Below are 26,670 nucleotides of genomic sequence, written 5' to 3' on the forward strand. Positions count from 1 at the left end.
TTTTGCAACAAGTTATACCACTGAAAAGTTTTCAGGACATTCATTCATGCAATGATGAACATGTCTCGATTTGTCATTCTTGTTTTTTTAAAGCATATCATGGTTACATTTAGACAAAAAGATTCAGGACCTTGGAAAGGACAGTTGACCGCTGGCATCAATTTTACTTGGTGTTTTTGGCGTCACCAGAACTCCAGTCCAAGTTACCTCCTCTTTATACTGTAGTTGCAGAAGTCATCCTGCACACCACTTTTATTTGAAGGTGTTGTCTGCAGTTGCACAATTATATGATTGTTATGTTATGTCATTACTAAAGTTTCAAAGAACCTCCTTGCTAATGTGTCTTACTACTGTGCCTCATGTAGTTGTGAAAACTCATGCCATATAGTATAGTGCTGACTCTCTGGCCTATTTTATAGCTGGCAATTGCTGTTAATTAGTCTTACTTGTGCAGCTTACCTGTGCAATTATACCTGTAATTTCAAAGTTTAATGCTTTACCCCACAATTTTGTCTACCTCTTGTGTGTGTATCAAGGGTATTTTGTTGCCAGACACAAAAATACCAAACAGCATTCCCTGACCTTTTTAAACCACAAGAATATTACACAGTAAGGGAACAAAAACAACAACAATTGCATACTTACTTCCTCCTATGCTGATTAATAGCAGTTACATTGATAGATTATAGCTACATTCCCATGTACTTTGAGAATACATGTTCCTATCATGATAATAACTAGATGGGAGGAAATGCATGTGTTATCTCTTTCTAACAGAAGCCCTCTGATCTTCTGAACAGCCTGCCAGCTTTACATAATATGCCTGAGACAATTTTTGGCATTTATTTTCTTTGTGCCAAGATTTCCAAAGTGGCCTATAAAAACAAAAGCAAGAACTCGTTCCGAAAAACACAAAATGTCAGTAGTTTACTCAGTGGAAAACAATCGAGTTGTCTGAAGCAAAATGGCTCTTTGCAATTTACAATCTTTTCATATTGAAGGTAAATGCCAGCTTATTGTCAGGAAATTCATGGATGAGTCACAGTATAAACAAATAAACAAACAAATAACTGAAGTACTTTGCATACATAGAGATAGATGGAGTACTTTTGTGCAAAATGTCCTGCTTCTGTCTACAGTATCTCTCTTTCCAGTGGCTGAAATTATACTTATTATACAGCCAGGTCCATAAATATTTGGACACTGCAAAAGTCCTTATAATAATAATACTCCTACTACTAATAATAATAAGGCTCAGCAGTTAAGGCTCTGGGTTACTGATCAGTAGGTCAGGGGTTCAAGCCCCAGCACAGCCTAGCCTGCCACTGTTTGGCCCTTGAGCAAGGCCCCTAACCCTCTCTGCACTGTATCATGGCTGACCCTCTGCAGTGACCCCAACTTCCTAACAAGCTGGGAAAAGAATTCCATTGTGCTGTAACGTATACAGTGCTATGAAAATGTGATTTCTTCTGGGTTTTTTTTTGTATAACTACTATACTAAGTAGTTTTAGATTGTCAAATGAAATACAACATAAAACAAAAGCAACCTAAGTAAACACACAAAGGAGTTTTTATTTATTTATTAAAAGATAACAAGTTATCCATCACCTATAACCCATGTGAAAAACTAAGTGCTCACTTAAACTTAAAATCTGGTTGTGCCACCTTTAGCAGCATTAACTGCAACCAAATGCTTCAGCTAACTGGAGATCAGTCTTTCACAACACTGTGGTAGAATTTTGGTCCACTCTTCTTTTCAGAACTGCTTTAGTTCAGCCACATCGGAGGGTTTTGAGCACAAACTGTCTGCCCATTTAAGCTTCTCTCACAGCATCTCAATTGGTTCAAGTCAGAACTTTGACTAGGCTACTCCAAAACTTTAATTTAGCTTTTTTTGAGCCATTCAGAAGTGGACTTACTTCTATGCTTTGAATCATCAACTTACAGACAGAAGCACGAGCATTCTCCTTCTGGAAGTTTGCAGAATTCATGTTTCCCTCAATAATTGCAAGTTGCCCAGACCCTGAAGCAGCAAAGCATCCCCACACCATCACACCTCCACCACCATGCTTGACCGCAGGTATGATGCTCTTTTTATGCAACTCTTTGTTACATAATGTTCTGTGGACTGATGAGTCCACAGAACATTCTCCCAAAAGGTTGTAGGATCATCAAGGTGTGTTTAGGCTAAATTAAGACAAGCCTTAATGTTCTGCTGGGTTAGCAGTGGTTTTCACCTCGCCACTCTTTCATGGATGCCATTTTTGCCCAGTGTCTTTCTGATAGTGGAGTCATGAACAGTGACCTTTATTGATTCAAAAGAGGCCTGTAGGATCTTTGATGTTGTCCTTGGCTCTTTTGTGACTTGCTGGATGAATAGTTTCCTGAGCTTTTGGAAGGTCTGCCACTTATGGGGAGGTTCACTACTGTGCCGAGTTTTTCTATTTGGAGATAATGGCTCTCACTGTGGTTCTTTGGAGTCCCAGAGCCTTTAAAATAGCTTTGTAACCCTTCCCAGACTTATGCACTTATTTACTCAGGTTGCCTTTGTTTTAACTTAGATTTCGTTTTAATTTCTGAAACAAGTGAGTATGAGATATACTGTACAAAAAACCAGAAGAAATCTGGATGGGGCAAATAAAAAAAAAGTTATTGTTATTATAGTTGTCTACTGCAGTAAATTGGAGCTGAACTGAAATAATAATAGATGAAACTGCAGACTTTCTGATTTTGTTTGAGGGTACTCAAATCCAAATCAGGTGAACGGTGTAAGAATTACAACACTTTTTATATGTCATCCCCCCTTTTTAAAGGACTAAAAGTAATTAGACAAACTAACATAATAATAAATTAAAAGGGTAATTTTGAATACTTGGTTGCAAATACTTTGCAGTCAATGACAAAGTACTTAAACTCTTCCCATCCCAAGCATTGCAAAAATTTTGCTCCTTATTCTCAGCTAATGTAACAAACACTATTTATAACTAATGGTGTTATTACTATTGTGCACAACAGATGCACTGACCTCTCCACAATCCACCAGGACTTCTTAGCAAGAATTCTTTGCTCATTTATAATCCTTATAACAAAACAGTGGCTCAAATTAGATTTAAAACCTTCAAAGTCCTGCAGGATCATTTGGAGAATGCTTTCCTCCACTCTTCTCCTATAGATAGGACAAAAAGATTAAAGATCTTCCAAGTTTTTTGGGGGGACAGGACAGTCAATTATTCCAGATTCATATGTCGAATGGCTAATTTGTCATTTTTATTATGAGAAAAAGAAAGACTGCTCTTTTGGCATTATCAAGCTATAACTCATTCTAGCGGACTCCAGTATTAAAATACATATGTATTGGCAGGTCTGATAAAGTCAGACATCTCTCTTTGCATTGCTAGTTGTTGTTATAGGAGCAATGGAGTGAGGAAATGTAGAGAGAGAGAGAGAGAGAGTTCATTTACACTCTCTGAACTTTGTTTTGGTTTGACAACAGCTATTGCATCATCAACCATTTTGAATACATTTAGTTGTGGATTTAGTGAATGAAGGCGCAGTGACTACTGAAACATCTGTTAAATTATGTACACAAATGGGCTGCTCTGTCATTATGCTTAATTGTGTTCATGATTACACAACTCAATGCCAAACAATCTTCTCTTGTGTATAAAAAAAAAGTAGTGTTTTCTAGTGTTTTTTTATTTTCTTCTCCAAATTAATTCTAACCAATGCACCATTTTGTTTTGCCTGGTTTTCTCCATGACTGACTTTGGTTAGAATTAATCAATAACAGCATGGACTATCTATTCAGAGTGTAGTCCATCACAAAGAATATTCACTAGAAAGGTGAATGTGAACTTTTTAGTTTGTTTAATAAGTTACTTCCAAACCAGTATCCTCTAGGCTAATGTACCAAGACACTGTAACAAGTAATGTCTTGCTGCTTCATTATAAAAGCATTTCTTTTATTGGTTGTTGCAAGCAAACTCAGAATGGACTGAAATCACTCAACAGTTTCTCATAAAAATGTACACCATACACCCTTAGCCTTCACCGTCAATATAATCTGTTTATTGACGTCATTTATTTAAATTCTTCAAACATCATATAGAGCCAATCTCATTCACAGAAAACAACAACTTACCTTTACACATGTATTTGTTTCTCACCCACTCACTCACTAACTTAAACTTACTAACTTCACAAACTTAATTGACAGATGATTTGGGACAAGAGAGGTAGCTTTGAAGCCAATGAAAAACAATGGAGACATAATCTTACTTAGTGAGCGAGAGAGTGAGAGAGAGAGAGAGAGAGAGAGAGAGAGAGAGAGAGCGAGAGAGCGAGAGAGTGAGAGTGTCAGTGAAAAGTAAAGAACAGAGAAGCTCTTGCTGCCTCAGCAGCATGGAGACAAAGGCATCAAACTGAAATAAATATTTTTTTCTTGAAGATTTTAGAGTCTGTGAAGACAAGGTCCTGTGAACGCAGCTCCATTGTTGCTTTAAATCACTTAAATCAAGAAAAAAACAAAAAACAAACAAAAAAAAACACTGGTGGAGTATAGTTTGGGGAACGTTGGTGTGTTTTTGAATTTCTCTGATGCTCCATCTCCTTTCTTTGGTCCCAAATAGTCTTAATCTGTAAAATCCCACCGCAATCCAAACAGCTCAAGTCTCAGGTTTCACAAAAAGTGACAGAATATGGGAATATAAATTTGATATTAAATGTTCATCAAAATGGCTGTGCTTTTTGTGCTTTTGTATATACAAAAAACAAAAAAACAAACAAACAAACAAACAAACAAAAAAAAACATTTTACATGCATCAACACTTTCTAAAACACATTGTACAGAAAATCTACACAATAAAGCTTTCAGTACATTATAAAAAGAGACTTGCTTCAGGACCCACAGTTGACCTTAAATCAACATAAAATGATTTAGCCCTGCTTTGTCATTTTATTTCATCCAGACATCAATTTCAGTGGCTGACTGGTTAACAAGACTGATCTTGCACAGCTACAGGGAACATGGACACATTTTTTCAGCTCTCACTTTTTTGATGCACAATTCTTGGAAGTAGATTTGACATGGGCTGTGTCTCAACTGACTTCATTGTTCTATCTACTTTAAACCAGATGCAATGTGAAACATGTTCTCATATGGAAATGCAATGCACCGTATTGTTCTGGCAATGTTCCATATGTCGAATGATATGAAAAGGCTAGATTTGAGTTACGGATGGAGTTAGTATGTTTTAAGTATATAGCTTTTATGAAATTGAACAACACTGCAGTCTTTCTATTGAATTAGCAGGTGATCATTTTTCTTAAAATAATTTTTGTTTGCCATATATATTGTGATATATGCAGGTATTAAACATATACATTTTTTTGTGTAGGTTTGTTATTTCATTTAGTAGTCACATAAAAATTAATTTCTAAATACAAATGTAAATAAATAAGCAGAAAGTACAAAAAAAAATAATTTCCGAGGTTTCTGAAAATTTACTAATTTTAGCCCAAAGCAGTGCTAATAGAAGCAGACTCTCATTTAGTCATCAGGTTGCGTAGTATACGCTCAGTCGCCTTTTGTCTCTGTCTATCCCAAACCTTCGTACAGTGTCTGTTTATTCTGTTTGTTTTTTTTTTGTTTTAAACTTTGCTTACGTTTACAACCTCGTCTCTTTGCCCTGCCCTGTTTGTACTGTTTTCCTGATTTCTGTCTGTTCATGATTACTGACTTCTGCCTTATCTTTTGCACTTCTTGTTGTTTTATTAAACTGCCATACCTGCATTTGCTTCTGCCTACGCCTCCATATCAGACACAGGCATTGTAAAAGGGAGTTAATAATGTGTGAATTAATAATCTAAATAGAATAATTTGTTACAAACTAGTAAAAACCTAGACTGCAATAATAATGCGCTCTTGCAGAAGCCATGTTGTGCACAGTTGTCATACAAGAAGAACCATTATGTATTTAGGATAACTGCTGAATTTTATTCAGTAAATGAGCCACTTTGAAATGTTGTGAAAAGCAAATAGTTAATGTCCTAATTATGGCTTCATTGCACATGTGTTAATTTGTTTTTCTATTCATAAATCCAGGAATGTTGATGTATTGTGCTCTTTCTTACTGACCAGACAAACATTTTATTTTGTGAGTAAAATAATGTGAGTAAAAAAAAAGGAAGCATAATTGATGTAAGTGGACAAGGGTAGATCAGACATGCTGCAGAAGACAAGGAGAGAGAGACAACAGAACAGAAGGGTGGAGTGGAGACTCACAAATCAATTTGAAATAGTCCTGCAATCCAATAGTGATTTTAATACAGCCTGTGCCCTGACACCCACCCTCCTCCCTCACATCCAACCCATCCTCAAATGTCTCTGTGGTGCATTTGTCATCTTAACAATACTTTATTAGTTCAAGTGAAATATGTTAGATAAGGACCTCCGGAAGGCTCAGGGGATTGAGTCAGCATGAGTATAGAATTCCCTAAAGGAATTAAAATCTGATGCAATTTTCTTTTCTAAACAGTAAAAGAAAAGGCAGAGGAATCCATACACAGCACTGTGTAAAAGTCTTATGTGCATGTAAAGAACTTTTGTAAAGCTAACATGACTTCAAAAATAATGAAATTAAACATTTTCTACATTACAGCTACTATAAACTGCACCAGACAGCACTAAACAAAGGTAATATCTGGTGTGATCCGTTGTCTTTAAGAGTGTGTCAATAGTCTTGGGTGCATTTTTTTTGTGCAGTTTAATAAGGAAATTAGCTAGTAAGTTTTTCTAAGCCTATTGGAAAATCTGCCACAGTCTTTCTAGATAATGTGAAGGTCACACTACCTTTGTTTTTTTTTAAAGACATTATAAGGCATAAGACATTATGAGTATTTAAAAAATTAGAGTAAGACTTTTGCACAGCAATGGTACAGCATGTGCAACAGGGTGCATAAAATAGTCAACAAAAAAGACCTAAAACATCATCACAAGTGGGTAGTCATGTGACAAAGTTATGATAAATATTAGTCAATATGTAGATATTAAAACAATATCAGATTGATGCGATATGATTATAAGATGCCTTAAATCCGATGAAGTGACATAAACCAGAATTACCACGCTGATATTCCTTGTTATTTGAGATCCAACTTTGTTAATTATACTTGCTTCTACTTCTTGAACTCCCCTTCCCACACCCCATGCATGCACGTGCACACGCGCGCACACACACACACACCACCATCTGTGGGAGAAGAAGTTGAAAAGCTGGCTCAGTAAGTAACTGTGATAAGTAAAAGTTAATATATGCATGTATGCCAAAAACGATAACTCAATCTGTCAACAATCCCCCAATGTTCTTTTCCATACAATATTTCACTAATAATTATCTTTTGCCAATTAGCCCAATTTTTGTGACACTCTTCTTGACATTCTTCTTTTTTCGGATTAATAAAAGCTCCTGCATTCCTAAAGGAAGAACCAAAACTCCTTCCTCTCAGTGGAAAAGACTGCATTATGAGTAGATATATCATGTATTGAGAAACTTCCTGATTCTTCTAGATGCTCTGTATCTTTGACCAGTCAATCCAGTGGAGTTTACAATACACTTCAACTAGGACTTCTCTTCAAAATGAGGCAACAGAACGAAACGTAAAAAAAAAAAAACAATTGTGACAAAAAGGATCTTTCCTTGTCATAATCACAGTCAGCAATGATAGTTAGTTTCAGTTTCTTATACATTTTTTTATGCATTATTTTCTAAATGTTTTCCAATATTTTCAGTTTCCATAATTGTTTTTGATTGGATCACTTGCTCTCCCTTTCCTCACGTGTGGGTCGAATCTTCATTTCAGTAAATTTGAGTGAATACTGCCAGCCAGTCCAAGACGACCACTCAATTCCGTCGGCGTAAGAGGTGTGTTGACCGTGCAAGTATTGGCCGTTCAAGTTGGACATGTGGCAGCTGTTATACCACCATGCGCCGTGGTAAAACGACGCACAGTTATTCTCGGAATGATCGTTGTCACGGTCTTTGGTTGTAAACTTCATACCATTGTGTTTCAGCAAGGAGTCGCCTGAGTGGGATAACATACAGAGAGGAAATAAGAAGGATGGAAAAACAAGGTATGTGGGACACTGTGTGAGACATCTGTCTTGTGCTCAAACACACACACACACACACACACACACACACACACACACACGCACGCGCGTTCTCTCTTAGAAAACATATACAGTAAGTCCTCTGTTTAATCAATTTAGCCAAGAGTCCTGTGTCATTTAAAAGTGATTAATGTTGCATAAGCCAATAATATAAATGCAAAGGCAGAGATAAGTGAAACAAATAACTCAGTTCTTGTCCTTCCAAGACTTAGAAAAGGACAGATCACTTTGTTGAGGATTTATCAAAAGTTCAGGAGTGATTTTCTCATCTTTTTATACAAGCACCTTTCATTTTCTCTCTCATACACATGCGCACACAATGTGATGAGCAGACAAGCTCCGGTAATATGGACTGAAGCATAAGGAATCAAGTCAAAGAAAGATGTTTTGGAAATCAATGATTGCAAACAACGTGGGAAATGAAATGCCTTGTGACTCGCTAACTAGTAATTATGTACTGGTTTCATTACTATCCAACGTTTTTACATAATTGTCAAAATTATGGCACCAATTAATAGAATAATAAAATGCTAAAGTAAAAACTCCAGGAGTACGCAAACTTTTTTGGCCAGTTTGATGGCCCAAAAAACAAATTTTTATTTGAAATATGACAGCATGCTTAGTGGTTAGCACGTTCGCCTCACACCTCCAGGGTCCGGGGTTTGAGTCCCGCAGGGGCCATTTGTGTGCGGAGTTTGCATGTTCTCCCCGTGCTGCGGGGGATTTTTAGTGACCACAGAGAGGCAGAACCTCGATTTAACGTCTCATCCAAAAGACGGTGCTGTTTTTACAGTATATTGTCCCTGTCACTATACTGAGGCATTAGGACCCACACAGACCACATGTTGAGCACCACCTGCTGGCCTCACTAATGACCACACCCAGCAGTAACCTTAGTTTTCCCAGGAGATCTCCCATACAAGCACTGGTTAGGTTCAACCCTGTTTAACTTCAGTGGGAAACCAGGCGAGATATATAGCTTATGTGCATTGAACTACATTATCAATAACAGTTCTTAAAAATTGGTGACCCCATAGGCATATCAGGGGTCATGATGCCAAGGTCTAGGCAGTGGTGTTAAAAAATTAATTAACTAATTAACTAATTAACTAATTAAAAAATTAGTTAATTTTTTTTTTAGTTTCTGAATTTTCTGTTTCCATCTCATTAAGTAAGCAAGAAGTACTACTATTTCAGGAATGCTGGTGGCTATGGTGCCTAAACTACCACAATAACCTGTGCCTGGGGGGATACAAAATTTTTTTAAAATGTGGAAAATTTGGATCAATAGGTTGCATGAGAATAGTTAAACATAGTTAATAATTATTTATTAACTATGTTTAACTATTCTCATGCAACCCATTGATCCAAATTTTCCACATTTTTAAAAAAATTTTGTATGCAAAATACAAAAACTTGTGATGACGTGGCCTGGCATAAAAATAATATGCACCAGAGTACTCCAACATGGTTGTAGTTTGAATCTATACATCTAATTCTCACTTCTGGAAGTGTTACTAGTGTAAAGAAATGGCTAGGATACTGTTTGATTATTCCTTAATTCCTTAAACGTTGACGTCTTTGTGCCACTTTGTTTTTGTTTGCTGCTGTATTTCTGACCCTACTACTTCAAGACAACAGCAGGCACTAAAATTTCCTCCATTTCTACTGGCTTTTACAGAAGCTTTCTGATAAAAGTTTCCCAGGGGCCCCTGCAGTAACTCTGGTTTTTGGGTCATAAGCACAGAAGAATTTATGGCAACCCGGGACCATGACTGTTGAGTGATCAAGACCTCTTGTGAGAGATGAACAGTGCCATTTTTATCAGAATTTACTCAACACCAATTATTCTCTTACACTTGTTTCCCAAATGGGATGAATGTGCTATATTGGATGTACATGCACCATAAGTAGTGGTCCAAATCAAACCCCTCAGCATGGAAGTCTGACATTTAAGTCCCACTGAGTTATACACATTAATAGATAATATTGGCTACCAGCCATTGTTACTACCTTAGAGGATCAGCTATCCAGATGTGTGTAAGGCTCCCTCATTTAAATGACCAGCTTGGTGAGCCAGTCGTTCAAAGTAATGTGTGACATGTAATATGGCATAGTGATGCTTTCCTAGATTGATTAACATGCCTTTCTTCTTTTGGTAGACATTCTTTGTTTTGCTGATTAAAAAATAATAATTCATCATGATGTTATGCTTGTTTAGCCTGTAGTTATGGATAACAAAAAAAAGAAAGAAAGAAAACCACATGCTAGTTAACTGTAAGAAAAAAAACTTCATAAAAACAATATCCTGGCTGCACAATTGTGTACGCTCTTTTATAATGGGGAATGTGACTGTGCTCAGAATTAACTAGTCACATTCACACTTACAGTATCTCACAAAAGTGAGTACACCCCTCACATTTTTGTAAATATTTGATTATATCTTTTCATGTGACAACACTGAAGAAATGACACTTTGCAATGTCAAGTAGTGAGTATGTAAAGTAGTGAGTGTACAGCTTGTATAACAGTGTAAATTTGCTGTCCCCTCAAAATAACAACACACAGCCATTGATTTTTAAACTTCTGGCAACAAAAGTGAGTACACCCCTAAGTGAAAATATCCAAATTTGGCCCAATTAGCCATTTTCCCTCCCCAGTGTCATGTGACTTGCTAGTGTTACAAGGTCTCAGGTGTGAATGGGGAGCAGGTGTGTTAAATTTGGTGTCATCGCTCTCACACTCCCTCATACTGGTCACTGGAAGTTCAACATGGAACCTGATGCCAAAGAACTCTCTGAGGATCTGAAAAAAAGAATTGTTGCTCTACATAAAGATGTCCTAGGCTATAAAAAGATTGCCAAGACCCTGACACTGAGCTGCAGCACGGTGGCCAGACCATACAGCAGTTTAACAGGACAGGTTCCACTCAGAACAGGCCTCGCCATGGTCGACCAAAGAAGTTGAGTGCACGTGTTCAGCATCATATCCAGAGGTTGTCTTTGGGAAATAGACGTATGAGTGCTGCCAGCATTGCTGCAGAGGTTGAAGGGGTGGGGGGTCAGCCTGTCAGTGCTCAGACCATACGCCGCATACTGCATCAAATTGGTCTGCATGGCTGTTGTCCCAGAAGGAAGCCTCTTCTAAAGATGATGCACAAGAAATCCCGCCAACAGTTTGCTGAAGACAAGCAGACTAAGGACATGGATTACTGGAACCATGTCCTGTGGTCTGATGAGACCAAGATAATCTTATTTGGTTCAGATGGTGTCAAGCGTGTGTGGCAGCAACCAGGTGAGGAGTACAAAGACCTGTGTCTTGCCTACAGTCAAGCATGGTGGTGGGAGTGTCATGGTCTGGGGCTGCATGAGTGCTGCTGGCACTGGGGAGCTACAGTTCATTGAGGGAACCATGAATGCCAACATGTACTGTGACATACTGAAGCAGAGCATGATCAGTATGAAGTATTCCAGCATGATAACGACCCCAAACACACCTCCAAGATGACCACTGCCTTGCTAAAGAAGTTGAGGGTGAAGGTGATGGACTGGCCAAGCATGTCTCCAGAACTAAACCCTATTGAGCATCTGTGGGGCATCCTAAAACCGAAGGTGGAGGAGCACAAGGTCTCTAACATCCACCAGCTCCGTGATGTCATCATGGAGGAGTGGAAGAGGACTCCAGTGGCAACCTGTGAAGCTCTGGTGAACTCCATGCCCAAGAGGGTTAAGGCAGTGCTGGAAATTAATGGTGGCCACACAAAATATTGACACCTTGGGCCCAATTTGGACATTTTCACTTAGGGGTGTACTCACTTTTGTTGCCAGCAGTTTAGACATTAATGGCTGTGTGTTGAGTTATTTTGAGGGGACGGCAAATTTACACTGTTATACAAGCTGTACACTCACTACTTTACATTGTAGCAAAGTGTCATTTCTTCAGTGTTGTCACATGAAAAGATATAATCAAATATTTACAAAAATGTGAAGGGTGTACTCACTTTTGTGAGATACTGTATATTCAAAAGCGATTATCATACACAGTTAATCAGTTATTCTGATTAACCTCAAATGAAGATTAGCTGACTCTGTAGCATTTTCTTGAAATCTTCTTAGTTTAATCCAACTGCTGAAGCCATGGCCAACAAAGAGCTTACAAAGCATATATATGATCTAATTTTTGAAACGTATTGATCAGGATAGGGGTACAAAAGAATTTTCAGAACATTAGATGAACATTGTGAAGGCCATCATCATCAACCAAGAAAAGGATGTCCCTCCAAATAGCTGAAAGCACAAGATGAAAAATTATCACTGATTACATTTACATGGACACCAATAATGTAATTATTGACCTTATTCTGAATAGGACAATATTGTGATTAAGGTATTTAGATGAGTTGCTTTTAGAATACTCCTTTCATGTTCCCATTTTACATGTTATAGAACATAGATCGATTAATGGCACATGTCATTACGTCACCACGCCACGCTGTCTGACGTTCTCTCCAGAATTTCACGTATCAACATAAAGTTCATCTTTGTTATGGTACCGTATAAATACAGTTTTGGGTTTCATTTTTCAACAGTTTAATTTTTAACTTTTACGAAAGCTTCAAGTGCAGTTAATTATTTGTCATGCTATACGTGCAAATAGATGACTGCTTGAAGCCATGGGCTGCATCCGAAACTGTGTACTTACCTACTATATAGTAGCAGAAATACATGTGTCTCGCCTACTATATAGTAGATAAGTACGCCGTTTCGTACACAGCCATGCTCTCTTGTTTATGGTCAAATGGTTGAGCACTGCCGTTTGTGTGTGTGTGTGTGTGTGTGTGTGTGTGTGTGTGTGTCCTGACGCAAAATGCCACATGACGTTAATAGTGTGATTAAGGTGTTTACATGTCTGTAATGCACATCGATAATGCGACTAAAATAGGAATACTCCACGTCTTAATTCGATTTGTGTTTACTTCAAGTATGACTTTAATCAGATTAAGATAATCAATAATCGCTGTTTACATGGTAGTTTCTTAATCAGAGTATCGTCTTAATCAAGTTAATATAGCATTATTGTTGTCCATGTAAATGTACTGAATGAGGCTACCAAGAGACCTACTGCAATATTAAAGGGGACCAACAGTGCATCCGGAAATTATTCACAGCGCTTCACTTTTTCCACATTTTGTTATGTTACAGCCTTATACCAAAATAGATTCAATTCATTATTTTCCTCAAAATTCTACAAACAATCCCCCATAATGACAACATGAAAGAAGTTTGTTTGAAATCTTTGCAAATTTATTAAAAATAAAAAACAAAAAAGCACATGTACATAAGTATTCACAGCTTTTGCCATGACACTCAAAATTGAGCTCAGGTGCATCCTGTTTCCACTGATCATCCTTGAGATGTTTCTACAACTTGATTCGAGTCCACCTGTGGTAAATTCAGTTGATTGGACATGATTTGGAAAGGCAGACACCTGTCTATATTAGGTCCCACAGTTAACAATGCATGTCAGAGCACAAACCAAGCCATGAAGTCCAAGGAATTGTCTGTAGACCTCCGAGATAGGATTGTATCGAGGCACAGATCTGGGGAAGGGTACAGAAACATTTCTGCAGCATTGAAGGTCCTAATGAGCACAGTGGCCGCCACCATCCGTAAATGGAAGAAGTCTGGAACCACCAGAACTCTTCCTAGAGCTGGCCGCCCGGCCAAACTGAGCGAACGAAGGGCCTTAGTGGAGAAGGGCCTTAGTCAGGGAGGTGACCAAAAACCTGATGGTCAGACTGACAGAGGTCCAGCATGTCTCTATGGAGAGAGGAGAACCTTCCAGAAGAACAACCATATCTGCAGCACTCCACCAATCAAGACTGTATGGTAGAGTGGCCAGACGGAAGCCAGTCCTCAGTAAAAGGCACATGATAGCCCGCCTGGAGTTTGCCAAAAGGCACCTGAAGGACCATGAGAAACAAAATTATCTGGTCTGATGAAACAAAGATGGAACTTTTTGCCCTGGATGGCAAGCATCATGTCTGGAGCAAACCAGGCACCACTCATCACCTGGCCAATACCATCCCTACAGTGAAGCATGGTCGTGGCAGTATCATGCTGTGGGGATGTCTTTCAGCGGCAGGAACTTAGAGCCTAGTCAGGGTCGAGGGAAAGATGAATGCAGCAATGTACAGAGACATTCTTGATGAAAACCTGCTCGAGAGCACTCTGGACCTCAGACTGGGGTGAAGGTTCATCTTCCAACAGGACAATGACCCTACACACACAGCCAAGATAACAAAGGAGTGGCTACAGGACAACTCTCTGAATGTCCTTGAATGGCCCAGCCAGAGCCCAGACTTGAACCCGATTGAACATCTGTGGAGAGATCTGAAAATGGCTATGCACCGACACTCCCCATCCAACCGATGGAGCTTGAGAGGTCCTGCAAAGAAGAATAGGTGAAACTGCCCAAAAATAGGTGTGCCAAGTTTTAGCATCATACTCAAAAAGACCTTAAGAGGCTGTAATTGGTGCTTCAACAAAGTAATGAGCAAAGACTGTGAATACTTATGTACACATGCTTTTTTTGTTTTTTATTTTTAATAAATTTGCAAATATTTCAAACAAACTTCTTTCACGTTGTCAGTATGGGGTATTGCTTGTAGAATTTTGAGGAAAACAATGAATTTAATTCATTTTGGAATAAGGCTATAACATAACAAAATGTGGAAAAAGTGAAGCGCTGTGAATACTTTCCAGATGTACTGTATTATGCAAAATTCACTTTCACATGGTGTTTGAACATACATGTCTGTCGGCAGTGTGTGTACACAACCACCCTATAATGGTAAAAATCCACCCACTCCTTTTCCCCCACATCTCCATAAATCATAAACAATGTCTCAAAATGAGTCATTTGCATTTTCTATCCAATGTGATGTCACATTGGAACAGGCCCCACTCACGACTGGTGACAGACTCTGCCCTATTAGCATAGATCCTCCCCCATGTGTGCTGCACACAGTGCACCATGTTCTACACACTGGAGCAGCTGTAGTGATAAGAAGAATGTCTCAACTTCGTAAGCTTTGTGTGTGTTCTGTTGTTGGCTTTAAGTATGAACATAAGAGTCGTCATGTACTCCTGGCATCAGAGCCACTGAAGACGCAGTGGAGTAGTTTTATTTTTGAAGGAAACGTGCCCCCCAAAATAGAAAATACTTATGTTTATGTGAATCATTTTACACCGGACTGCTTTGTGAACAAGAGTCACTACAAAGAGAACCCATGTCACACCCCTCTTCATCTCCCTCCACTGGCTTCCTGTAGCTGCCCGCATCAAGTTCAAGGCCCTGATGCTCACCTACAAGACCTTGTCAGGAACAGCACCCTCCTACCTCTACTGTCTTCTGAAGGCCTACGTTCCCTCTCGCAATCTGCGATCGATTAGCAACCGACGTTTAGCAGTTCCAACACAGCGTGGCGCAAGGTCCCTTTCCAGAACCTTCACTCTAACTGTTCCTCAGTGGTGGAATGCATTTCCAATTTCAATCTGGACCGCAGAATCTCTCACCATCTTCAAAAAACAGCTAAAGACCCACCTCTTCCATGAACACCTAACCAACTCATAATAATAATTTTTTTTTTTTTAAATTAAAAAATAAACAAATTGCACTTACACCTCTACTCTGCACTTTGCTTCTTCTGGAATTCAATTAATGGATCTTGTATGGTAGCACTACTTGTATTGTTCTCTGCTTGTTATATCGCTTTGCTTGTATCTTTCTCATTTGTAAGTCGCTTTGGATAAAAGAGTCTGCTAAGTGAATAAATGTAAATGTAATGTAATGTAAAAAGTTTATTCACAAGCATGGATCAATGCAAACTGTTAGTGATCCAGCTTTATATCCAGAAGACGTTTTCGCTTCCACCCAAAAAGGGACATTTACAGCATGGTATAATAAATGATCAATGGAGTATTTTGAGCTGAGACGTCACAGACACGTTCTGGGGACACCTGAGAGTTATATTACATCTTGTAAAAAGGGGCATAATAGGTCTCCATTAAAGGAGCTGAAGGAATATCTGGTCACTGGTCACTTCCTGAATGTGACAACATGCCCACATAAATTTTGCCAGAGTGTGTGTCAAATTGTGGTATGGACTGATGAGACCAAGGTAGAAAGTTTTGGGCATAATTCTAAAAGAAGTATTTGAAGTAAAAAGAAGACAGCTTATCACCCAAAGAACACCATAACCACAGTGAAGCATGGTGGTGGAAGCATGATGTTATGGTACTGCTTCTCTTCAGCTGAGACTAGGGCTCTAGTGAAGATCATGGATAGCTCCTAATACCAATCTATTTTAGCAGGCCTCGGTTAGACAGCTGAAGATGAATAACGGTGAACAAATAAGATCAAGATGTTTTGGAATGGCACAGACACAGCCCAGATCTAAATAGATAAAAACCTGTGGAGTGACATGAGAGGGCCGTTCACAGGAAATCCCCTTGCAATTTGATAGCTCTGGAGCATTTCTGCAAGGAAGAGTGGAATAAAATTGCAAAATCAAGATGTGTCAAGTTGGTACACTCTTACCCAAAAACACTGAGGGCTGTATTATTGCAAAAAGTTATTTCACAAAGTATTACTTAAGAAGTATGCACACTTATGCAGCCAGGTTATTGTAGCTGTCAGGTGAAGCAGGTTGAGGTGGTTGCAAATGCAGTCTCAAGTTTTAAAATTTAATAAAGTTCGAAACAAAACAAAAACTATGGATCTCATGGCAAGGTACAAGGATAACGAAATAAAAACAAAGAAATGCAAACACAAGACCACATGTGCAGTACAAAACATGACTTATTTACAGGCATAATTAACCCCAAATGTGAATCAGGTACAGACAGTCATGTGACATGATCCTCTAGATTAGATCACTGTAATGCCATACTGTCTGGATGTACCAGTAGGAATATAAATAAGCTCCAATTAGTCCAGAATGCAGCTGCTAGAGTCCTAACTAGAACTAGAAGACACGACCATATCACACCGATATTATCAATACTGCATTGGCTCCCAGTAAAATCTCGCATTAATTATAAAATACTTTTATTAACCTATAAAGCACTAAATGGTCTCGCGCCACAATATCTAAGCGACCTTTTGGTTTTATATGATCCGCCACGCCTACTTAGATCAAAAGATGCAGGCTATCTGACGGTACCTCGAATAGTGAAGGCTACAGCAGGGGGAAGAGCTTTCTCTTATAGAGCCCCACAGTTATGGAACAGTCTTCCTATTAGTGTTCGGGACTCAGACACAGTCGCAGTGTTTAAGTCTAAGCTTAAAACATATTTGTTTACTCAAGCCTACCCTTACTAGATTCTGTTCTACTACTTCGCAGTCATAATTATCTTTTTTCTCCCTCTCTCCTTTCGCCGAGCCCCACACGAATTTATGGAGATACTAGAGATCCAGATCCTTTCTGCCTCTGGATGGAGCTCAAATCTTCTTTAATTCCAGACTGCGGGGACTACGGCTGCTCTTAACACCATACAGACTTCATATAAATCCATAATGAACTTTTTCACAATATCTGTTGTTACCCAGATGAGGATGGGTTCCCTTCTGAGTCGGGTTCCTCTCAAGGTTTCTTCCTCTTAAAACATCTTAGGGAGTTTTTCCTTGCCACCGTCGCCACTCAGTGGCTTGCTCAGTTGGGATAAATTCACACCTTTAATATCTGTATACCATATTGATATTTCTGTAAAGCTGCTTTGAGACAATGTCTATTGTAAAAAGCGCTATACAAATAAAATTGAATTGAATTGAATTGAATTGAATGATCACGGGAGGTGCAGTAGCTGATGGGAAGTGTAGTCCAAATGCCCATTTCTGCATATCATGACATTAGCAGTTTTTCTTTTTTTTTGCCCCCAAAATAAGATCATGGTTTAATTTTTTACATCACAAAAACCTGCAATTTTAAGAGGGCTGTGTAGACTTTATATCCACTGTAGATAGTCTGCAGTACCCTTGATAAAAAAAAAAAAGCAGAGAATTTTCTCAAGAATTACAAATCCTTTTGGATATTTTGCCCTGTTGACTCTAGAGATGGATTCCATTAAGGCTAATTTGTGCAGCTTAAAATAGATTCTGCAAGCATTTCTCTAGGCATCTGATCCATGTGCTCTCGCTCTCTCTCTCTCTCTCTCTCTCTCTCTCTCTCTCTCGCACACACATACACACACACACACACACAACTCGGGATTTAGGATGCAATTGATGAAAGTGTTTCTAGTAAGTTTACAATACCAAAGTACCAAAGTCTGTGTTTTGTTGTCCATGACAATGTGAATACATTACATCAGTCAGATCTGCCTGCAAAGTGGTAGTTTATGAGTCTGTCTAGGAGTGTGTGTGTGTGTGTGTGTGTGTGTGTGTGTGTGTGTGTGTGTTTGTGTGTGTGTGTGTGTGTGTGTATTTTCCTCACTTTCTTACAATAGGACCATTCAATCAGTTGTCTTGAAACAAAGCTTTTAAACTCAATATTAATCATCTGTTAGGGTTTTGTGGCATTTATATGGCATGGTATATGTCAAATGTTTATGCATGAAGCTCAATGAACTGTCCACTTGACTTTATTGTTTTGCTTTTTTGCATTTGTGTATTTGTATTTCTCTTCAGTTTATTTGCAGAGACTCAGAGTGACAAAAAGTGCTTGTAATAAAAAAACAATAACATTCAATATTTTTCTTCTGATATTATTATTGCTGCTGCTACTATTACTACTACTACTACTACTACTACTACTACTACTAATAATAATAATAATAATAATAATTCTTTACAAAGAGTAGACAATACCTAATGCTCAAGAAATTTTGGATTACATAAAAAAGGTCCATGTAAATGGTCCATTTAATTTTTTGTATTTTAAGTATTTCCAAAGAATTGTTTTTAGAAGCAGACAGCTTTACTGCATGGACAATTAAAAACAATAAATAATGGTAAGAGTCATAATATAAATTTGAATAGTAATAAAAACCAATAGTAGTATCTAGTCATTTTTTCTTTTATTGTTCAGGAAGACTAGTGGCAAATGCACTCACAAAGCAGCTCTGGGAATGCAGGTTTAGGTGCTGAGATATGTGACCTACTGTTGCACAGTAGCAGGCCAGAAGATTCAGGCCTTGTGTCCTGAGATAACCAAACATGTGCTGCTAGAAAAACTTGAAGCTATGCTATAAAAAACATCTGGGTTACGCATGTAACCCTGTTCCCTGAGAATGAAACGAGACTTTGCGTTTAGCATAACACTATGGGATATCCTCTCGCGCGACCGACATCTGAAGTTTGCGTAAAATCATGCCTATTTATAGGCCTGCCATGATCAGGTAATGTGTCAATTAAGGACATCGCGTGATATAAATATGGCACCTGTGAACCGCGCCATAAGCCTCTATTATCTGAAGCGAAGACGCCTGCCCTGGTATGACAAAGCTACTCAATGTCTCTTTCCCTTCTCAGGGAACAGGGTTAACCCAGACATTCCCTTTCAAAGGGAACTTCAACGTTGCGTTTAGCATAACACTATGAGAACGAGAATACCCACTCCGTCATACCGAGGGTACAGCCTGTTCAAAAAGACCCAAGCCCGAGGGTCACTGCAAGACACTTGAGCCTGGGGTGGAATGAATATCCAGGCTGTAATAACGAATGAATGTGTGTGGTGTAGACCACCCCACAGCACCAGGCACATCCTGTAAGGATACCCCTTTGGACAAAGCCTTCGAGGAGGTGACTGCCCTAGTGGAATGAGCCCTTATGCCCAGAGGGGTAGCGAGACAGCGCGCCTCGTAAGCCATAGAGATTGCTTCCACTATCCACTTAGAGATGCGCTGCTTTGACACAGCATCACCTCTACTGTCGCCGCCAAAGCAGACCAACAGCTGCTCTGACTTACACCACTGGCCGGAGGATTGGATGTAAGTACAGAGAGCCCTTACTGGATACAGCAGGTGCATTCTCTCTTGTTCTGGTGTGGGGAATGGAGGAGGGCAGAAAGCCTGCAACACCACAGGGTGGGTAGTTGATGTAGGCACTTTAGGAATATAATCCGGCATAGGATATAGGAAGGCCTTGGCTAATCCAGGGGCAACGTCAAGGCAGGAAGGGGCAACAAAGAGAGCTTGTGGATCTCCTACTTGCTTGAGAGATGTCAGGGCCAGCAGAAGAGCTACCTTTAGAGTCAGAAGCTTCTCAGAGGCTGAGAAGACAGACCTTACATGACCACAGAAAGGTCCCAGGAAGGTATGCGCAGCCTGCAGATGGGCCTCAGCCGCCTGACACCACACATGAACCTCAAAGTTAGAGGATGTTGCCCCACAGAGGCTCCATTAACAGGGACGTGGCTGGCTGAAATGGCAGCCTCGTAAACCCTGATTGTAGAAGGAGACCACCTCACTGAGAAAAGTTCTTGTAAGAACTCCAGGACTGTAGCAATTGCGCAGTTCACTGGGTCTACATTGGATCCACGCAGATGGGAATCTCCCAAGGAGTGCCATCTAGCAGGGATATTATCTCTGAGAACCATATTCGAGCTGGCCACTAAGGTGCTACTAGTAGCAGACATAGACTGTCTTGGCAAACTCTCACTAGAACTTGTGGGAGCAGAGTGATCGGGGGAAAAGCGTACAAATGTGACCTCGGCCACATGTGCACCATGGGGTCCAGCACTAATTGTGTGGGAGGAGTGAGGGCTAACCACAGCGGGCCGTGTATTGTCTCCTCGGAGGCGAACACATGCAGTCCCGCTTGGCCAAACCTCGCCATATGGACTCCACCACTTGCGGATGGAGCCACCAATTCCTCGGCCTCAGTCCTCAACAGGATGTTTGCCCCCATATTCACAGAATGTACATTGCACTCACTGACAAACTTTCCTGAACAGGGGGTGCAGACATAATCCTCCCTGGTGGTCAATATATGACCACTATTCCCCATTATATTGGAGGGAAAGCATCAGATTTTCGTTACCCTGTGACAGCTCGCTGATGAGAGAACACTGAAAACTTGGGACAGCCTTGGCTAGGGGAGGCCCTACAGTAGCACTGGGGGCTAACTGCCCTAACAACCCCATGTCCCCTGATACGTCCCTCCACGGCCCCTTTGCCTGCTTGGCCTTTATGACCACCAAGTAGCAGGCCGTGACTGTGCCGCCCGGTTACCCTGGCTGTCTGCGGGGGTTGGCGGGTTGCCATACTCGCCTTCTGTGTCTCCATCACACTAGTGCTGGCCCGGGCTCCACTCGTGGATGCCTGAGTGAACTTGACACAACAGGGAAGGAACTGGCTGAATGCCACCATATGTCGAGCTCACTTAGCAGGTCTGCTTGGTAGGCCTGCAACACTGTCATTGTCTGCAGTGACCCACAAGCAAGACTACTACTGCATAAGCCTTGCCCACCAATGCCACGGTGGCATTACACGGTGGCTTGGATGGCAAAGCTGGCCTCCCTAATTACCTGTCGTCAATGGAGAGAGAGGTAGTTCGCAAGCGCCTCCTCCATCTTCAGCATAGCTAAATAGCCATGCCATTCATTCCCCACAATGGCTGAATAATCCAACATCGTGGGCTTATAAATACAGCTTATGCATGATTTTCCCCCAGAAGCCTGATATTTTGTCATGCACTTCTGGAAGAAAGGGGAGTTTTCTGCAGTGTGAGGAATTTACTTTCACTGGGGAGAAAAAGGCTCATCCAGCCTTAGTAATCACTTCCCGCAGCTCTGTATATGCTGCTCTCAGTTTTTAGTGCACCATTCTGGCTCCTCGGAGTCAGAGAGGAATTATTAGTATTATTTTTGTGGGGGTTTTTTCCCTCTCTTTTTACCCTTTTGGCTTTCCATAGCGGAAGGTGAACTCCCACAGAGAGCCGAACCCGGAAGACAGAGCAAGAGATGGAGCAGCGCTTGTCTCCGGCTCTTCTTCCAGATCCATAAAAGATCCCCCGGACCTGAGACGGCTAGCTGCCTCGGCAGTGGCCGGCTCAGATCCGCGAGGCTCTGAAACCCAACTCGCTTCGGCTTCCAAAAAGAGCACGAGTTGCGAGTGGAGCTCCTTAATGTAGGCATTACCATGCACAGCCTCTCGAGGTTGCCATCACATCCTACATACTATTCCCGTGTTGAAACGGGAGCAAGCCGTAACACACTACCTGAATTCTCTCACTCATATTTTTCTCTCTCGCTCATTACTTTTTTTTTCTTCTCTTTTTTTTAAGGGGATAGAAAAGTTCTGAGATTTTGAAAAAAGATAGAGAGGAAATGAATCATCTTTTTGCTTCTTTACACAAACAACCGACATCCAGTCTTTCGCTGAAGATAATAAGGCTGATGGCGTGGTTCACAGGTGCCATATTTATATCACATGATCGCGCTTAATTGCCACTTCAGCTGGTCAAGGCATGCCTATAAACAGGCATAATTTTACGCAAGTTTCAGATGCCGGTCACGTGTGAGAGGTGCTCTCATAATGTTATGCTAAACGCAACATCGAAGTTCCCTTTGAAAGGGAACCCTGGACACATTTTACTGGAGAATAAATCAACTATATCATATGGGTGCTTATATGGTTTTCTTCGATATGCTTGATTTTAAAACATATCTTGTGAGAATAATCTGTCTTGCTGTGATAAGACACTGACTGGCTCTCTCTAGTGATTTCTTCTATCATGTAGTGCTTTGTCACTGTGAAATTGTACCTCGCAAATTTATAATGAATGGATGGATGTGGTGTGTTAAGAGCATTCCTTGTCTTTGTGTGACCGCAGATTAGTTTTCTGAAAAGGTGTGCTAAATAAGTAGAGCAATCCATATTTCATGTAAGCTGTCCGAGCTTAAATGATCGTACTGACTCCATGAACTATCTAGATATGCCAGACCAGGTAAACACTTGTATGATTTAGACAATTTCCATAACATATTGGAAAAATTAATTTACAAGCATATGATTTCTCAGGATTTTCATGAACTTTCAGCTTCCAAGAACACCACCACTTGACTAATAAATCCTACCGCATCAGCAAATTTCAAATGTCGCACCAGTTTTATGTGGCTCCACCCATATCAGTGTAGATAATTGCAAACTGAAAAAAGCACTCAATTACACTTATGTGAAATGTTTCTCTTTGCCTCCATCATCAACATCTTCAAAGTGTGTGTAGGGGGGCAAGGAGGTATCCTCATGTGTCCACTATCGAGGAAATTTTCCACTATTCCAGTCGTTTTTTTATTGTGGCCCTAATTATACTTAATGGTATTTTAAAATGCATATCAGTTTATGTATTGTCACGAGTTCCCCTTTAAGCAGCGTGCTGTGGAGCATGTGAGCGCGCGTGCATGAGCAGGTGCGCGAGCACCTGCTTTTCCCTTGTGGAAAATCGTGACATTTCAACACGTGCATTTGTTTATGTTTCTGTCATGTCTCCTCCCCATTCTGTCATTGGTTGTAGTTTCACATGTGCCTGAATTGCCCTCAGCCGTCAGCCATTACAACGCTGATTATCTCCGCATATATACCGCGCGCCTCCCAGCACACAACGCGGAATATTGAATGAGTTGTAGTAGATTAGTTTAGAGTCCTTACGATAGATAACCACAGTCAGTCCATAGTTTCATGTTTCATGTTTAGATTCATAGTCATAGTTCATGTCATGTTTCATGTTTAGGTTCGTTTGTTAAGTTCACGCTGGTTTCTCCACTACCAGTCCCTCGCTGTTGTTTATGTTTCATGTTTGGTATATCGACCCAGTATCCCGTGACCACGACTTTGATTCCTGCCTTGCCTCGTTTATGCCTGTTTGCCGATCGTCTGAACTTTGCATGTTACTGGATTACGTTTTTGGATCACGTTCTGGATTTACCTGCCTGTGTCTCTCTCAATAAAACTGTTCACACTGTGCTTGCATCCTACCTTATCTCCGTTACGTCACGATACGTGACAGAATATTCCACCCATCACGGATGCAGCACGAGAACGAAGAGGACGCAGAACCCGGAGGTCCACGCCAATCATCCCCGCCTTGGATTCTATGCAGTTCTTGCAATGGACTTTCGTGGACCTTCCCGATCGGTATGATGGCTTCTTTGGTTATCCGGACTATTTTATGATTGACTGCCAGAGTTACTTCTCAAGCTGTTTGACCCGAAGCCAAGAGAGAAACAATGGATTAAGTTCATGATGTCCCGATTTTTTGGCCCAGCTCGCAAGTGGGCACAGCGAGTAGCAGCCATGAGAGCCTGGGTACTGGAGAACAGTAGCCAGTTCTCGGACCTGTTTCTGAGGGAGTTTGGAGAACCAGGGCAGAGCTACAACTTGGATGAGCTGTTGAAAGGAGTTAATGTGGCGAACAGTGCTGATCTTCCATTCCACATGCATTATGAGCGGATGAGCCACCAAGTTGATGTTAACACGGACAACCAAGTCCCTGAGATCCAAGTCCAAGTCAAATCTCAAGTCCCTGAGGTCCAAGTCCAAGTCAAGTCTCAAGTCCCTGAGGTCCAAGTCCAAGTCAAGTTTCAAGTCCCTGAGGTCCAAGTCAAGTCTCCAGTCTCTGAGGTCCAAGTCAAGTCTCAAGTTCCTGATGTCACACCCAAGTCTACTGATACGGCCGACCAAGTTCTGCTCACGCCCAAGTCTAACGACACGGCTGACCACGTTCTGCTCAAGCCCAAGTCTACCGACCCGGTCGCCCAAGTTCAGCCCACGCCCAAGTCTACCGACCCGGTCGGCCAAGTTCAGCCCACACCCAAGTCTACCGACCCGGTCACCCAAGTTCAGCCCACACCCAAGTCTACCGACACGACCGCCCAAGTTCTGCCAAAGCCCGAGTCTGCCGACACGCACAGCCAAGTTCTGCTCACGCCCGAATCTGCCGACACACACAGCCAAGTTCTGCTCACGCCTGAGTCTGCCGACACGCACAGCCAAGTTCTGCTCACGCCCGAGTCTGCTGACACGCACAGCCAAGTTCTGTTCACGCCCGAGTCTGCTGACACGCACAGCCAAGTTCTGCTCACGCCCGAGTCTACCGACACGGCCACCCAAGCTCCGCCCATGCCCAAGGTTCACCTGGTGTCCTCAGAGCCTCAGCCTCCCTGTTCAGCTGTGGACGTCACTCAGCCTCCCTGTTCAGCTGTGGACGTCGCTCAGCCTCCCTGTTCAGCTGTGGACGTCGCTCAGCCTCCCTGTTCAGCTGTGGACTTCGCTCAGCCTCCCTGTTCAGCCGAGGACGTCACTCAGCCTCCCTGTTCAGCCGAGGACGTCGCTCTGCTTTCACGCTCCGCCGAAGACGTCGCTCCACTTTCATGCTCCGCCGAGGACATAGCTCAGTCTGTCTGCCCGGCTGTGGTCGTCGCTCTGCCTACCTGTTCAGCTGAGGACGTCGCTCTGCTTCCCTGCTCTGCCGTGTACATCGCTCTGCTTTTTTGTTTCGCCAAGAACGCCGTGCGGTCTCCAGGCTCTGCTTGAGACATTCTGCCCAGGGGGCCGGGGCCGCCAATGGAGATGGATGTTTCGTGGCACTCCGGGAGGAGTGCCCTTGGGGGGGGTTCTGTCATGAATTCCCCTTTAAGCAGCGCGCTGTGGAGCATGTGAGCGCGCGTGCACAAGCAGGTGCGCGAGCACCTGCTTTTCCCTTGTGGACAATCGTGACATTTCGACACATACATTTGTTTATGTTTCTGTCATGTCTCCTCCCCGTTCTGTCATTGGTTGTAGTTTCACGTGTGTCTGAATTGCCCTCAGCTGTCAGCCATTACAACGCTGATTATCTCTGCATATATACCGCGCGCCTCCCAGCACACAACGCGGAATATTGAATGAGTTGTAGTAGATTAGTTTAGAGTCCTTAAATAACCACAGTCAGTCCATAGTTTCATGTTTCATGTTTAGATTCATAGTCATAGTTCATGTCATGTTTCATGTTTAGGTTCGTTTGTTAAGTTCACGCTGGTTTCTCCGCTACCAGTCCCTCGCTGTTGTTTATGTTTCATGTTTGGTATATCGACCCAGTATCCCGTGACCACGACTTTGATTCCTGCCTTGCCTCGTTTATGCCTGTTTGCCGATCGTCTGAACTTTGCATGTTACTGGATTACGTTTTTGGATCACGTTCTGGATTTACCTGCCTGTGTCTCTCTCAATAAAACTGTTCACACTGTGCTTGCATCCTACCTTATCTCCGTTACGTCACGATACATGACATGTATTTACATATCTGTTTATGTTTTTATGTGAATAATTTTATTACAGGAAAGTTAAGCAGTTTCTCTGATTTTGTTTTCTGAGTGGAAATTTTTAATCACCATTTTCATACCATCCATCTTCTATACCGCTTATCCTACTGGGTTGCAGAGAACCTGGAGCCTATCCCAAGGAGCATCAGGCATGGCACACCCTGGGCAGGTTGCCAATTCATCGCAGGGCACAATCAC

At 41.2% G+C, this 26,670-nt stretch overlaps 1 protein-coding gene across 1 annotated transcript in view; it reads right to left on the reverse strand.

Moving 5' to 3' along the window:
- Positions 1 to 4,046: 4,046 nt before the first annotated feature.
- fibcd1b (fibrinogen C domain containing 1b) overlaps positions 4,047 to 26,670 on the reverse strand; it is a 165,815-nt gene continuing 143,191 nt past the window's right edge. Inside the window, exon 8 of the mRNA XM_017459418.3 lies at positions 4,047 to 8,083. Within this exon, the coding sequence (XP_017314907.1) occupies positions 7,815 to 8,083 (269 nt within the window). The 3' untranslated portion in view covers positions 4,047 to 7,814. The remainder of the gene's footprint in view (positions 8,084 to 26,670) is intronic.

This window comes from Ictalurus punctatus, chromosome 28 (assembly GCF_001660625.3).
Source record: "Ictalurus punctatus breed USDA103 chromosome 28, Coco_2.0, whole genome shotgun sequence".
NCBI lineage: Eukaryota > Metazoa > Chordata > Actinopteri > Siluriformes > Ictaluridae > Ictalurus > Ictalurus punctatus.